We start from the raw sequence: 13,072 nt of genomic DNA, 5'->3' as shown, positions 1-13,072 counted from the left end.
TTTGCGCGTCAACCCTCTGTCTGAGCTGTCAGGTCACTAGCTCTGGGTCAAGATGATGTCGAGGCCTCGTCTCGTGGGGGTCCATGTAATCTGGCAGGAAGAACTCCGTGATAGAGCTCTGAGAAGGATCTGCCAAGGAAGAAGTATGCTCCTGTCCCGTGATCGAAGTATCCTCTCACGGTGCTTGACTACCTCATGAATGAAGCCCGCCAAACATCTCTGGTCTAGGTAGGAGAGAACTCGGGACAAAACCCCAGAGCTGTCTCTGAAGAGGCAGCAGAAACGCCCTCGAATCTAATAGTAAATAGGGCGCCTAAAGATGAAGTGCTCCTCCGTCTCAACCTCATGTATGTCACATAATGTGCATATGCGCCTCTCCCTGGGTAGGCCCTCTGCTGAGCCGCTCTCGATACGAAGTCTATGTGAAGAGACCCAGAACTGCCCAATAGAGATCCTGAGTGAGTGGGGTAAGTGGATCTGCATGTATCTTGGTAGGTCAATAAAACCCTCCTCTGTGATGTGCAAGCAGTGATCTCTGTAGAAGCTGAGCTTCACTGGAATTTCGCTTGGTCTCAACTAGGTCTGGAATGTGTGTAGCTGTAAGAGATCCTCATGGATTACCTAGTTGACCTCGTGTGACAGAAGGGGAGACAACAGAGCGTCCATACTGTACTGGAAGGGAGGGAGTCTATCCATGTGGAGCCCTAGTTGCTCAAACCATCTCTCTATGCGTGCATACCAGCATCTCTGGTCCCCTCCTGCCGAAAGTGCCATAGAGGAGGACAATGCTAGCCAAGGTAGTCTGTTGCGCCCAGAAGTGTAATCCACGTACTCCCTGACTCGATACAGATACGTTGAAATGCAACATCTAGCTGTAATGGGGATAACCCAAACTCAGCCTGAATGATCTGGTGAGGAACGGACGGCTTACCGCGAGCGCGATAGCATGAGAACGTGTACCCGCTCCACACAAGCCCACTCTATATCCAACAAGTCTAGCCCCCAGCAAGGGCTGCCATCGATCCCCACTCGGCGGACCAAGGAGTCAAAAAGCAGCCCTTGGTCCATGGATCCTGAAAGTGCGAGCAAAAACACTGCCTCTAGTCTGGCCAATGAAGCGTATCCCCTGCCCAAGCGGGCCTGCATCGCAGGTTTCATAGTAAAGATGGGTCCGGAGAAGACCCCCAAGATACGTGTATGATGAAACTATCTCAAAATGCCTCTCTAGTTTGGCCAATGAAGTGTATCCCCTGCCCAGGCGGGCCTGCATCGTAGGTTTCATAGTGAAGATGGGTCCAGAGAAGACAATCCCAAGATACGTGTATGATGAAACTATCCCAAAAGGTGATCCATCAAAAGTGAACTGCTCTTGGTGCATGATGGCTCGAGATGTATTGAAAATCATAACCTTGGTTTTACCAAGGTTGACCTTCAAATCATGAGACACACAAAAAAACTGTAGTGCGTCAAGGTGTCTCTCGAGCCCCTCTGCTAAGGAAGACAAAAGTCCCACGTCATCTGCATACAGCAATATCCGGATCAGAGTGCCAGCAAGAGAGCATCCATCCCCCCCTGTGTCTCCATCACTGTCTCGAGCTCGTCGATGTAGAAGCCAGACAGGATAGGTGATAAAGAACACCCTTGTTTGACCCCAATAGTGCTCATGATCTCATCTGTCCAGCCAGACCCTGCCTGGACTCTGCATGACAGCCCAAATGATCTCCTAGTCATAACCCAAATCATGTAGGCGCCGAAGGAGGCAGGCTCTCGAGACAGCAATATCCGGATCAGAGTGCCAGCAAGAGAGCATCCATCCCCCCCTGTGTCTGCATCATTGTCTCGAGCTTGTCAATGTAGAGGCCAAACAGGATAGGGGATAAAGGACACCCTTGTTTGACCCCAATCGTGCTCATGATCTCATCTGTCCACCCAGACCCTGCCCGGACTCTGCCTAGACTCTCTCGTAAAGTGCCATGACAGCCCAAATGTTCTCCTAGTCATAACCCAAATCCTGTAGGCGCCGGAGGAGGCAGGCTCTCGGGACCGTATCAAATGCTTTGCAAAAATCCACAAAGCAACAATAAACCCTAAGCTTCCATGTCCTCGCCTCCTCGATGATACACCTGAGTGTGAAAATGTGATCCATGGTCCCATGATCCCACCAAAATCCGCCTCGACACTCTGCAAATCGACTAACCTTGGAATCCAATACTGATGCATAAATCTTGGACATGACATGTCCAATAATAATGGTCATGTGATTCTCCGGGCTCATGGGATCCCTTGCCTTGTGGATGGGTGAAATAGTGTCAATGGTCCAGATGCATGGAAACCCCAAACAAACAGGTTCATTAAAGAGCTTTGCTAAGATCAGGACCAGGAGGTTAATCCCATATGAAATGAACTCAGTGCATAGCCCCTCATGATCCTTCGCTCGGCCATTATGAAGTTTCATTACGGCGTCCTTCACTCCCCCCTTAGTAGAGAGAAAAATGTTCAGTAGTTCCTCCTTGTTCCGGCGAACGAAATCTAGTTTCTTTCTACGTACCAGTAAACGATACTCGCGCAGCGTCTCTAGTTCACTCGGAAGATTGTTTTTGGTTTCGAATCTGAGCTGATGGCGTAAAGCCTTGCACTCATCATCGTACCAACTATTACAAGGTACGGTCCTAGTTAGTGGGGGCAGGTGGAGCGAGTGGTGTGAGGTAAAGCGTATAGGGAAGCCTCGTGTAGCGAGTGGGTGATCAGGGCAGCACGGTCCTCTAATAGGGGTATGAAGTCAATATAAGTGAGAAGTATGTACAGACGGCCCGAGTAAATAGGTGAGTGATCGCGGTCAAAGTATATGTCATGATAGGTAGAGTAAGAAATCAGTGGGGTGGAAGGTGCTGTGCGACAGGGACTGGAAATACTAAGAGGCCTAGGAACAAGGCAGGGAAAACAGCAGCAAGGTCAAAGGAGGGCTGGTTGGGCTGCCAGGAGGCCTAGGATGGAGTAGACAAAGGGGCTGGGCCCCTGCATGAAGTGAAGGGCCAAAGGTCCGGCTTTATAACCCCACACGTCGGTGGGGAGGCAGGGTACAAGTCGGCCAGGTAGGTCGGCTACGGGGGGGGTGCCTGCTGGGTCGGCCAGTAGACCCTCATGAGTCAGCTGTTTTGGGCAGGGAGTCGGCCACCAAGGGCCTGCTGATCAGTGGATTTTGTGGGGCATCTGCCCCTATAAAAGGGCCCCCTTGGGCCCTCATCTCACATCTCTGGAGCAGCCATTTGAGGAGCAGTTTGGAGCAGCAGTTCAGCACCCTTCGGGCCCACTCCCAGGAGGACAAAGAAGGCTGAGGAGCTGCAGACATAGCTCACTGGAAGCTGCCCAGCTAGGCTGTACACCCAGGCAGCAAGGTGGAGAGATCAAATACAGAGACTAAGGTCTACATACAGTCATTAGGGAGCACGCGGACTCAAGGATCTATGAGTGTCTCGGAGATAGTAGGACAGCATCTTTTTGTGAGGACAAAGGACCACAGTTTGGTGGGACTTTGGCCCTCTGTTGTATTGTGTCCATTGGACAGAAATATTTTGTTGGTCCTATATCTCTTCTGAGCATTGACTATTTGCTGTTCTGCACATCTATGTGAAGCATATTAAGTAAAGAAGTTTGTGATTCCACCCACACCACACACTGTGTGAGGGCACTAGAAAGGGCAAGCCTGGCAACGGTGTTGGGGTAAAGGCACTATGGCCACCCAAGTACAGTACAGTTAGTACACTTAAGTACAGTTAGTACTTTTATTTGTTAAGTACACTAAGTACGGTGTACTTAGTGTTGTAACCTTATCCTTTCATATAAAAGGTTGACTGTGTGCTAGGGGAGGTACACACATATGTTTTATCCCCACACTCTTGTGTTTATCCTGCTTGTGTGTCGGTGTGCTCCTTCTCTCCCTCGCCACAAGTGGTATCAGAGCCTGCCTACCTTCTTCTCCCGTCCGTCCAGCAACAGTGCCAGCAGCAGCATCGATCTGCTGCTTTCAGTTGGAGCAGCAGCAGCAGACAGAGAAGGAGAAGCAGCAGCAGCATTTGCTACTGCATCACGCCAGGAGCAGCAGCAAGCTGCTCCAGCAGCGCCAGCAGCTGCTAGCGCTGCCAGCGCCACCAGCGTCGCCTGCAGGTGACTCCAGCAACAGCGGCGCCAGCGTCGCCAGCCACACTCAGGATTGTACTTGCTTTGGTTGCATGTGAGAATTTGGAATTATGCCAAATGGATGTGAAGACAGCCTTTCTTCACGCTGATCTTCATGAGGAGATCTACATGCAGCAGCCAGAAGGATTTGCAGTCAAGGGCAAGGAGTCACTTGTATGCAAGCTTAAAAAGAGCCTTTACGGGCTGAAACAGGCACCAAGGGAATGGTATAAGAAATTTGATACCTTCATGAAGTCCCAAGGTTTCAGGAGAAGTGATGACGATCACTGCTTATATACCAAAAGGGCTGCAAATGGTAGCTTAATCATTCTCATTTTATATGTGGATGACATGCTTATTGCTGGTAAAGCTCGTAAGGAGCTTGATGACCTTAAGAAAAGACTGCATGAGGCCTTTGATATGAAGGACCTTGGTGATGCAAATCACATACTGGGAATGCGGATACGGAGAGACAGGGGACAGCGTTTGTTGTATTTGTCTCAAACCGAATATATTGGCAAAGTATTTCACAGGTTTCATATGGAGGGGGGGAAGACCCTTAGTTCTCCATTGCCTCCATATGTGAAACTCAGTGCAATGGACAGCCCACACTCAGATGTTGATAGGGCTGAAATGGCCAAGATTCCGTATGCTTCAGCTTGTGGCAGTCTCATGTATGCCATGGTTGCTACCAGACCTGATATTGCGTTTGCAGTGGGAGTGGTTAGCAGGTATATGGCAAATCCAGGCAAGAAGCATTGGAATGCAGTGAAAGGTATCATGAGATACCTGAAGGGCACACAGGAGTTGTGCATATGCTTTGGCAAGCGAGATGCAAAGGTGCATGGTTATGTGGATTCAGATTTTGCTGGTCATCCAGATAACCGGAAGTCTACTACCGGTTATGTTTATACATTCACTAGAGGTGCAGTGTCATGGATGTCAAGGATGCAGCAGTGCATAGCCTTGTCTACCACGGAAGCTGAATATATTGCAGCCACAGAGGCATGCAAGGAGGCCTTATGGTTATCTCGGCTAATGGGAGACTTGGGCATTACAGGTGATATTCCATTGTTGCATTGTGACAGTCAGAGTGCTATTCAGTTGGCACACAATCCTATCTTTCATGCAAAGACAAAGCACATTGATGTGAAGTATCACTTCATCAGGGAGGTAATAGATGATAAGCTAATTCAGCTTGTCAAGATTCACACAGATGATAATCTAGCAGATTTGTTGACAAAGGGCTTGCCTGCAGAGCGGTTTGCACATTGCCGACAGTTGATGGGTATAGGTTGAGCCTCATTTATTTTTTAGTTGAGGGCATATTGCCTTTAAGTGGGAGGTTGTTGGGGTAAAGGCACTATGGCCACCCAAGTACAGTACAGTTAGTACACTTAAGTACAATTAGTACTTTTATTTGTTAAGTACACTAAGTACGGTGTACTTAGTGTTGTAACCTTATCCTTTCATATAAAAGGTTGACTGTGTGCTAGGGGAGGTACACACATATGTTTTATCCCCACACTCTTGTGTTTATCCTGCTTGTGTGTCGGTGTGCTCCTTCTCTCCCTCGCCACAAACGGCAAGCCCAACAATCAGAGAGATGACAAAATTGATGAGAAGGACTCTTGTACTAGTGGAAGAAAGTAAAGAAATGCTTCTATTGAGACCAGCCAGGAGATTATGCGAGGGACTGTAGAAAGAAGGCAGCTGAACAGAAGAGAAGGAAGGAGTTGAATCAAGAATCAAAGGAGTCAAAACAAACAGCAAATGTGGTAACAAAAGCAGAAGAAGTTTTCTTGGTCACAACTCGCAGTGTTGCAGTGATCAAGTATGCGAATTTACGTGGAACTGTTGGAAGAGCGACCTCCCCATCTGCAAGCCCTAATATAAGGAGAGCATGGGGAAGGGCTACCACATGGGCAGCTTATTGGCTGCCATGTGGGTAGCAAACTCAAAGGGAAAAGAGTGAAGAGGAGGCTGTCGTATGGGCAGCACACCTCAGGACCTACCTGGCAAGGCAGGGTCTCTTTGGAGGCCCATGACAGTAGGGATCTGCGAAGCAATTGATTGGAGGACTGCAGCAACTCTACGGAGCAGGAAAAGCTCGTGCTACGGGCCTAGGACAATTGTCTACAGGCAGGAGCAGGTTCCAGGAAAGAGGCGCACAGGTGGCGGACAGTTTGAGGTCAACCAGGAGGGGACAGATGGAAGGGAAGCCTGGGCCAGGAAAGGCAGGGAAAGGAGCTGCAATGGGCACTCCCCTTGCCCTTATATAGGGCTTGGACTGGCTGGTTGGCTGGCCAACCAGGTCAGCCAGCACACAGACCCATGGAGGGTCCCCACAGTCCCAAATCTAGGCTGGCAGGTCGGTTCACAGACCAGGGCCAGTCAGCCCACTTTGGAGGGCATCCAGCCCCTATAAAGGGGCCCTTCGGCATCCACTGCAGCAGCAAACACAGAGCAGATTTGGAGCAGTAGAGCAGCAAGATCTGGGCTACCATCCAGGGGATCCAATGGGGCTGAAGAGCTGCAGACATAGCTCAGTAAGGGGCTACACCCTTGGCTGCCTTCCAGGGCAGAGCAAGGAGCACGGATCGAAGCACGGACTCAAAGTCTACTGAAGCTCAAAGAGGAGCACACAGGCTAGGGATCTAGAAGTGCTATGGAGGTAGTAGGACAGCATCCTTTTGGTAAGGACAGAAACCACGATTTGGTGGGACTCTCGACTCTTTTGTATTGTGTCCTTATATATTGTTGGTTCTATATCTCTCTTGGAGCATTGTCTATGTACTGGCTTGCACATGTTTTATGAGAACACAAAGTAAAGAACTTTGTGATTCCATCCCCAGCCCACTCTTCCGTTCATTTCCACTGCACTTCTCATAGTTTCAAGGGCTTCGTTATGACTGACAAATTGCAATAGGAGAGAGGAACAAATCTCTAGCTTTTGAGAAACTGGGTCCTTTATTGCTACAAGAGGAGGCTCTATGTGAAAGATGATAACAAGGCATTGCCGGCCAAAAACAAGGTTGGCAAAGGGAAGGGCAAGCCTAGCGGTGGCAAGCCCAAGATGGATGACTCTGAGGACGATGAGGACACTTTCGAAAGAGGAAGCACAAGAAAAAGTGTTTCTATTGTGATCAGCCACGCCATTTGCAAAGGATTGTAGAAAGAAGAAGGCAAATCAGAAGAATAAGTTTAGAATCAAGGGAGTCACACATTGCCAATGTGGTACACAGTGGAGAATTATTCTTGGTGACATCTCTGAGTGTTGCTAAGATCAGATATGTAGACCTAGAAGTCACAAAGAAGATGTCTGATATTGAGATGTGGGCAGACAAGGAGACAAAAACTTTTGTGAAGGTAAAGGACAGCGGTAAGTGCTTGGAGTCATCCATTTACTGACATGAGGGAGGATTCCATGGAGTGGACTAGGGTTCAACGTCAAATAGATGCTATGGTTCAGAAGGGGGCATTATAGGATTACACATGGCAGTAAAATGTGCCTTTATGAGGTGCATGGTTTGCTTTCAGAGCAAGCATATAGGTAGCACGACATTTTGGTATGTACTTTATGTCATTGATTTGAGTCTTTATAGCATGCTGTAGAGAGAAACTGCTCTTCATGTGTCTCATGTAATGCAAGATTGGAAGGAATGTGCCTTCCTGGAAGGCAGAAGGGGAAATGTGGGTGCTTCTTCAAATCTAAGAAGCCGATTGCTAAAAGGAGATCATGGACGTACTTGCTTGAGAGCTTAGTGGGAGCTCATGGTCCAAGTTGTGTAGAGGTATTCTAGGGATATTATTTCTGGAGGTGGCTTATTGTGGACCTAGCCAGAGGAAGGATAGGTTGGAACAAACCCCGAGAGCATGATGCCTGGAAAATTCCAGGTTGTTAACTCTTTATAAGGGGGACAGCTAGAAGATGGTGGTATCTGGATTGCTCAAGTTCGAAGGCCGGAACGTGACAAAAGGTGGTGGTGCCATCTAGTGCTACCTTGGACGGACCAGTGTACCAGGTAGTTTGCTTATGCGGGACTGGACCTGGTGCAACAGAAGCCACTGGTTGAAAAGCTAGGAACCGACATACCGAACTGTTCCAAAGGGCTATGACACGGAAGCTACTAGAGCATCTTCATTGACGAATTGGCATTGAGCCGAGATGTGTCCGTGAGAGGGGGTGTTTGAGGTTGACTTAGGGTTAGGGTTACCACATGGGCAGCTTATTGGCTGCCATGTGGGTAGCAAACTCAAAGGGAAAAGAGTGAAGAGGGGGCTGCCACATGGGCAGCACACAGGCTGCCATGAGGGCAGCACGCCTCAAGACCAACCCGGCAAGGGGGGGTCTCTTGGAGGCCCATGACAACTCTATGGAGTAGGAAAAGCTTGTGGTGCGGGCCTAGGACAAGTATCTATAGGCTTGAGCAGGTTCGAGGAAAGAGGCAGACAGGTGGCGGACTGTTTGGGGCAGATCAGGGCAGGAGAAACAGCCCTAGATCAGGTCGCCCAGGAGGGGACAGATGCAAGGGAAACCTGGACCAGGAAAGGCAGGGGAAGGAGCTGCAGTGGGCAGCCCCCTTGCCCTTATAGGGCCCGGGCTGGCTGGTTGGCCGGCCAACCAGGTTGGCTAGCACACAGACCTCACAGCCCCAAATCTAGGCTGGTGGGTCGGTTCACAGACCAGGGCCAGCAGTCAGCCCACTTTGGGGGGCACCCAGCCCCCACAAAAGGGGCCCTTGGGCATCCATTGCAGCAGCAAACACAGTGCAGATTTGGAGCAGCAGAGCAACAAGATCTGGGCCACCATCCAGGGGGATTCGATGGGGTTGAAGAGCTGCAGATGATAGCTCAGCAAGGGGCTGCACCCTTGGCTGTCTTCCAGGGCAGAGCAAGGAGCGTGGATCAAAGCAGGGACTCAAAGTCTACTGAAGCTCAGAGAGGAGCACGCAGGATAGGGATCTGGAAGTGCTACAGAGGTAGTAGGACAGCATCCTTTTAGTAAGGACAGATGACCACGATTTGTGGGACTCCAGACTCTTTTGTATTGTGTCCTTTTTTGGACGGAAATACATTGTTGGTATTATATCTCTCTTTGAGCATTGTCTATTTACTGGCTTGCAGATGTTTGATGAGCCCACAAAGTAAAAAAGTTTGTGATTCCACCCCCAACCCCACTGTGTGAGCTCCTGGACTACTCTACAAGCCTTCTGCTATGTGTATACCCTCTGTTGTCAATTCTAACAAGAACTATTTATATGTCTAACATTGAGGGATGATCTAATGTGCCAGAGGGACAAGTCACAAGAGGCCTTTGTTGAGATGGAGAACAATGATACTTGCTCATGATGTTGTTCTGAGAATAAAGCTAACATCAATTGCATAAGGGATGTCTCTTTGAGGAGACTGCAAGGATCAGAGTCAGAGGCATAGAGGGACACTGAAGATGGCAGAACAACCTAGTTTGTTTTCAAAGCAAATAATCAATCCAACAGTATGTATGTTCTTTGTGTATACATTCAGACTTCAGTAGCATGCTTTGGACAACGTGTTTGCCTTGTGTTTCTCAGGTGATGAGAGAATGAAGGGTGAAAGACTTCTTGGCAAGCAAAGGGGAAACTCTTGTTGCAGAGGACATCAATACCTGCTGCATGACTTTTGTCAAAAGCAATAATGATTGCTTTGAGGAGCATGACTTGTTTGAGGGAGATAGGAGTCTCGGAGGCATCTTGAAGGCTCAATTGCAGACTGAACCTGTGGAAGCCTTTATGGTGGAGATAGGGAAATCTACAAACCTCGAGAGTATACTGTTGCTGGCGGATTACTCAATTGTAGCTCATATGGAGCTTATGGTCTCTTGGAAGTACTCTAAATAAAATTAAGGCGGTAGCCAATGTACCTATTAATTAGAAGGGTTAGGGGCACTTTTTATCCTTATCTCAGGCTTTTCCCCTAAGTGTAGTAAGAGATCCAAAAAAACGAATAAAGATTTGTGTTGTATTTTGATCAGGGATTTAAAAAGTATGTTTTTTAAAATAAAAATACGTACTACAAAACTGACAATTTCTGCTGCAGCAGGTCCAGGTAGTGTTGAACAGACAAAAACTAGTAGTCCGTCCTCTGAGAATGACTGTTTTAGGCAGAAAAGACCTTCCAAGCATGTCCTAGCTTCGACTGAACAGTGCAACTCAAAAGCTCCCTGTTGCACAATAATCTCCTCAGTTTTATCAAAACAGGCCGGGCCTTGATGAACACAGTTCTGGTTGAGCTGTTTTCACTGACCGAGTGGGCAGAACTGAGCTTTCTAGGACTGTTTGAGGAAAGTCTCAAGCAAAGAGATCAATTACTGATCTGGTCGATTCATGACAATGGCAATAGTACCTCCAAAAGAGACGACAGTCCCTATTCCAGTGGCGGGTTGATCAGGGAAGCTGCAACAGCTACCAAAGTGTCGCCAACATGGTTGCCCATGCTAAAACAGTGGCAATAATGCTCAGAAAACCCCAAAAACAGGTGCGGCCAGTTGAAATAGACGAACCAGCAACCAAGAACCACACTAGGGGAGTCGCCCATAGAAAGTGGCGGCCAGGTCTAAGAAGAGGAGATGGCTGGTCCAAAACAGGTTGACCAACAACTTTTCTCGTGAGGGATTCAAGTTTTTTCATGATTGAATTGTGTTCCCGAGCTTGGAATGTAGCGCGAGGAGAAGTGGGGGAGGATGGGACCAAATGTGAACAAAATGAGAGCTTGGAAGCGGACGAGGGAGGGAGCAAGTTGAACTCAAGATGCAACATGAAGAAGGGGATGCCAACATGACCAAACCCTAGGGTGGCACGGAGAACCTTTTGGGACCATGATTTGGTGGAACTCAATCTGTCTTATGTATTGTGTCGATAGCTTTGGGCCGAATTATTTTGTTTGGTGAGATTCTATATTTGGCTTGGATCACTCTGTGAAGAACATTAAGTAAGGAAGTTTGTGATTCCACCCACACCACATACTGTGTGAGTTCCTGAGCTATTCTATCAGTCTTCCGCTGTGCGTACCCTCTGTTTGTTGAGTTTTGATATTGTTTCAACCCCTGTTGAGGTTGGAAAACCTCTGTCGGTATTCGGTCACATTTGAGGAGCATTTGCTGTTTTACCTCTGAGAATTTTGTGACTGTTCAAATGGTTAACGTTTGCTATCCAAATCAGTAAGCATTTTGTTTACTTTGCTTCTGCATTTCTGCAATTATAGCCCATTTGGTAGCTTGGCCCCATGTAACAAGACTTTTCATTGCAATTTTTGACAATTTGGGACAACCTCAAGCCAAGCATTGGCTTTTGTGGGACAGATTTGATTCTTTTTGGAACTGTTCAAGCAGTCCATTTTCAGGCTTTGCCTAGCGAAGTATTGGCTTTTGGAAACGTGTTCTGTTGTGGTTGCAGTATAATTCACGGCAATGAGAAACAAAGCTTGGGCTACCTTGGAAAATATGTATGAGACAGGGAATGAGGTAGGAATCTCTTTCTTGAAGGAAGAACGTGATAATGTCAAAATGCTAAAGGGAGATTCAATGTCAGTTCATTTGACTAGGATCTTTAAAAACAACTATTGAACATTGATGAGGCTATAGCCAACAGTTAGGTTATATCTATGACTCTGAACTCTTTGCTAGAGACGTATTTCATACATGTCTTAGCCAAAGAGTAAAATTAGACAAGCACAGCCACAAACAAGACTCACAAAAGAACATCACAATAGCATGCTCATTGCGACGGACAGGAGACATCTAAGAATGGCTTTCTAAAACACGAAAACTTACGACTAAGCTTGACAAAACGGTGAAAACGCTTCGCGCTAATTGCCAACAGAAGGGATCATACATACTGCCGCTTCCGAAGGATCCTTCAAAATCTCCTCAACGGCCGGGTATTGAGGCCCTTTTTCCAAATAACAGCAAGCCCCGCAACCTTTCATGCAACCCCACGTCTCGCGCGTTCTCCAAGCTTGCACAGGCGGGCTGGTCTGCACCTCAGGGGGTGACTTGGGTTTTCTCCTCTCGATTTGAGCCTGTACAAGCGCGGGAACCTTGGGCTTAGCGTCATCCGTGTCTGTCAATTTCTTCTTGTCCTGTTTGAAGAGTTGATTGGCGACGTTGGCTTCTTCTTTGTCTGCGTGGACGGCCATGGCACGCAGAATCTGTCGAATTCCCGAGGAGAATTGCCTACAGTGGCCGAGTGATCCATGGCCAGTAGCAGGAGGTAGCCTGCTTAGCCCCATAAATCCAGATGAATCCAGGAACATTCCCAAACTCATCCTCTAAAAACTCAACACAGTGGAGTTTCAATCTCACGATAGTCACTCGTAAGGCTGAAAACCATAAACTCCATGAAGCATAGTGGAGTTTCAATCTCATGATAGTCGCTCATCTTTTCTTCTACCTCTACCTATTAACCACTGACACCAAAAACAAAAGGAGAGGACACGTGGCAGCTTGGAGAAGAAGAGCCTGCCACGTGTCACAAAGAAGGAGGCTTAGAGGGAGGAGGATATAGAAAGACAAGACGAGATGGAAGGTCACCTTCTAGAGGAAGGACTAGATGGAAGGTCTCAGGGCCATGGGTTAAGACTTAGCCAAAATTTAAGAATCAAACATTCACCTTCAAATGGGGAGTGGTTGAGGATGGTCATCCATCTTTGCCCGTGCAAAGCACGGGTTTAGTACTCGTAAGTTTGAAAACCATAAACCCCATCAAGCATAGCAGCATAGCCATGGAAGTCATCACCCCCCTACACTTAGCTACTATGACATCCCCACTCATGTCATCACCGCCCAACACTTAGCACGGATTAGCTACTATGACATCCCCACCGCCCAACACTTCTCACATACACACCCACCCATATC

At 47.9% G+C, this 13,072-nt stretch overlaps 1 protein-coding gene across 2 annotated transcripts in view; it reads right to left on the bottom strand.

Moving 5' to 3' along the window:
• LOC147897823 (zinc/iron-chelating domain protein) overlaps nucleotides 1-12,553 on the bottom strand; it is a 35,875-nt gene extending 23,322 nt beyond the window's left edge. The window contains exon 1 of one of the 2 annotated variants that reach the window (XM_087380719.1): nucleotides 12,052-12,553. In XM_087380719.1, the coding sequence (XP_087236845.1) occupies nucleotides 12,052-12,480 (429 nt within the window). In that variant the 5' untranslated portion in view covers nucleotides 12,481-12,553. The remainder of the gene's footprint in view (nucleotides 1-12,051) is intronic. The other variant, XM_087380718.1, reaches the window with a different exon arrangement.
• Nucleotides 12,554-13,072: the final 519 nt, after the last annotated feature.

The sequence above is a fragment of the Dipteris shenzhenensis genome, chromosome 10, assembly GCF_047967505.1.
Source record: "Dipteris shenzhenensis isolate YYH24624 ecotype China chromosome 10, Dip_SZ_1.0, whole genome shotgun sequence".
NCBI lineage: Eukaryota > Viridiplantae > Streptophyta > Polypodiopsida > Gleicheniales > Dipteridaceae > Dipteris > Dipteris shenzhenensis.
Note: the sequence above shows the minus strand (reverse complement) of the source record. Positions and strands in the feature narration are given on the sequence as shown.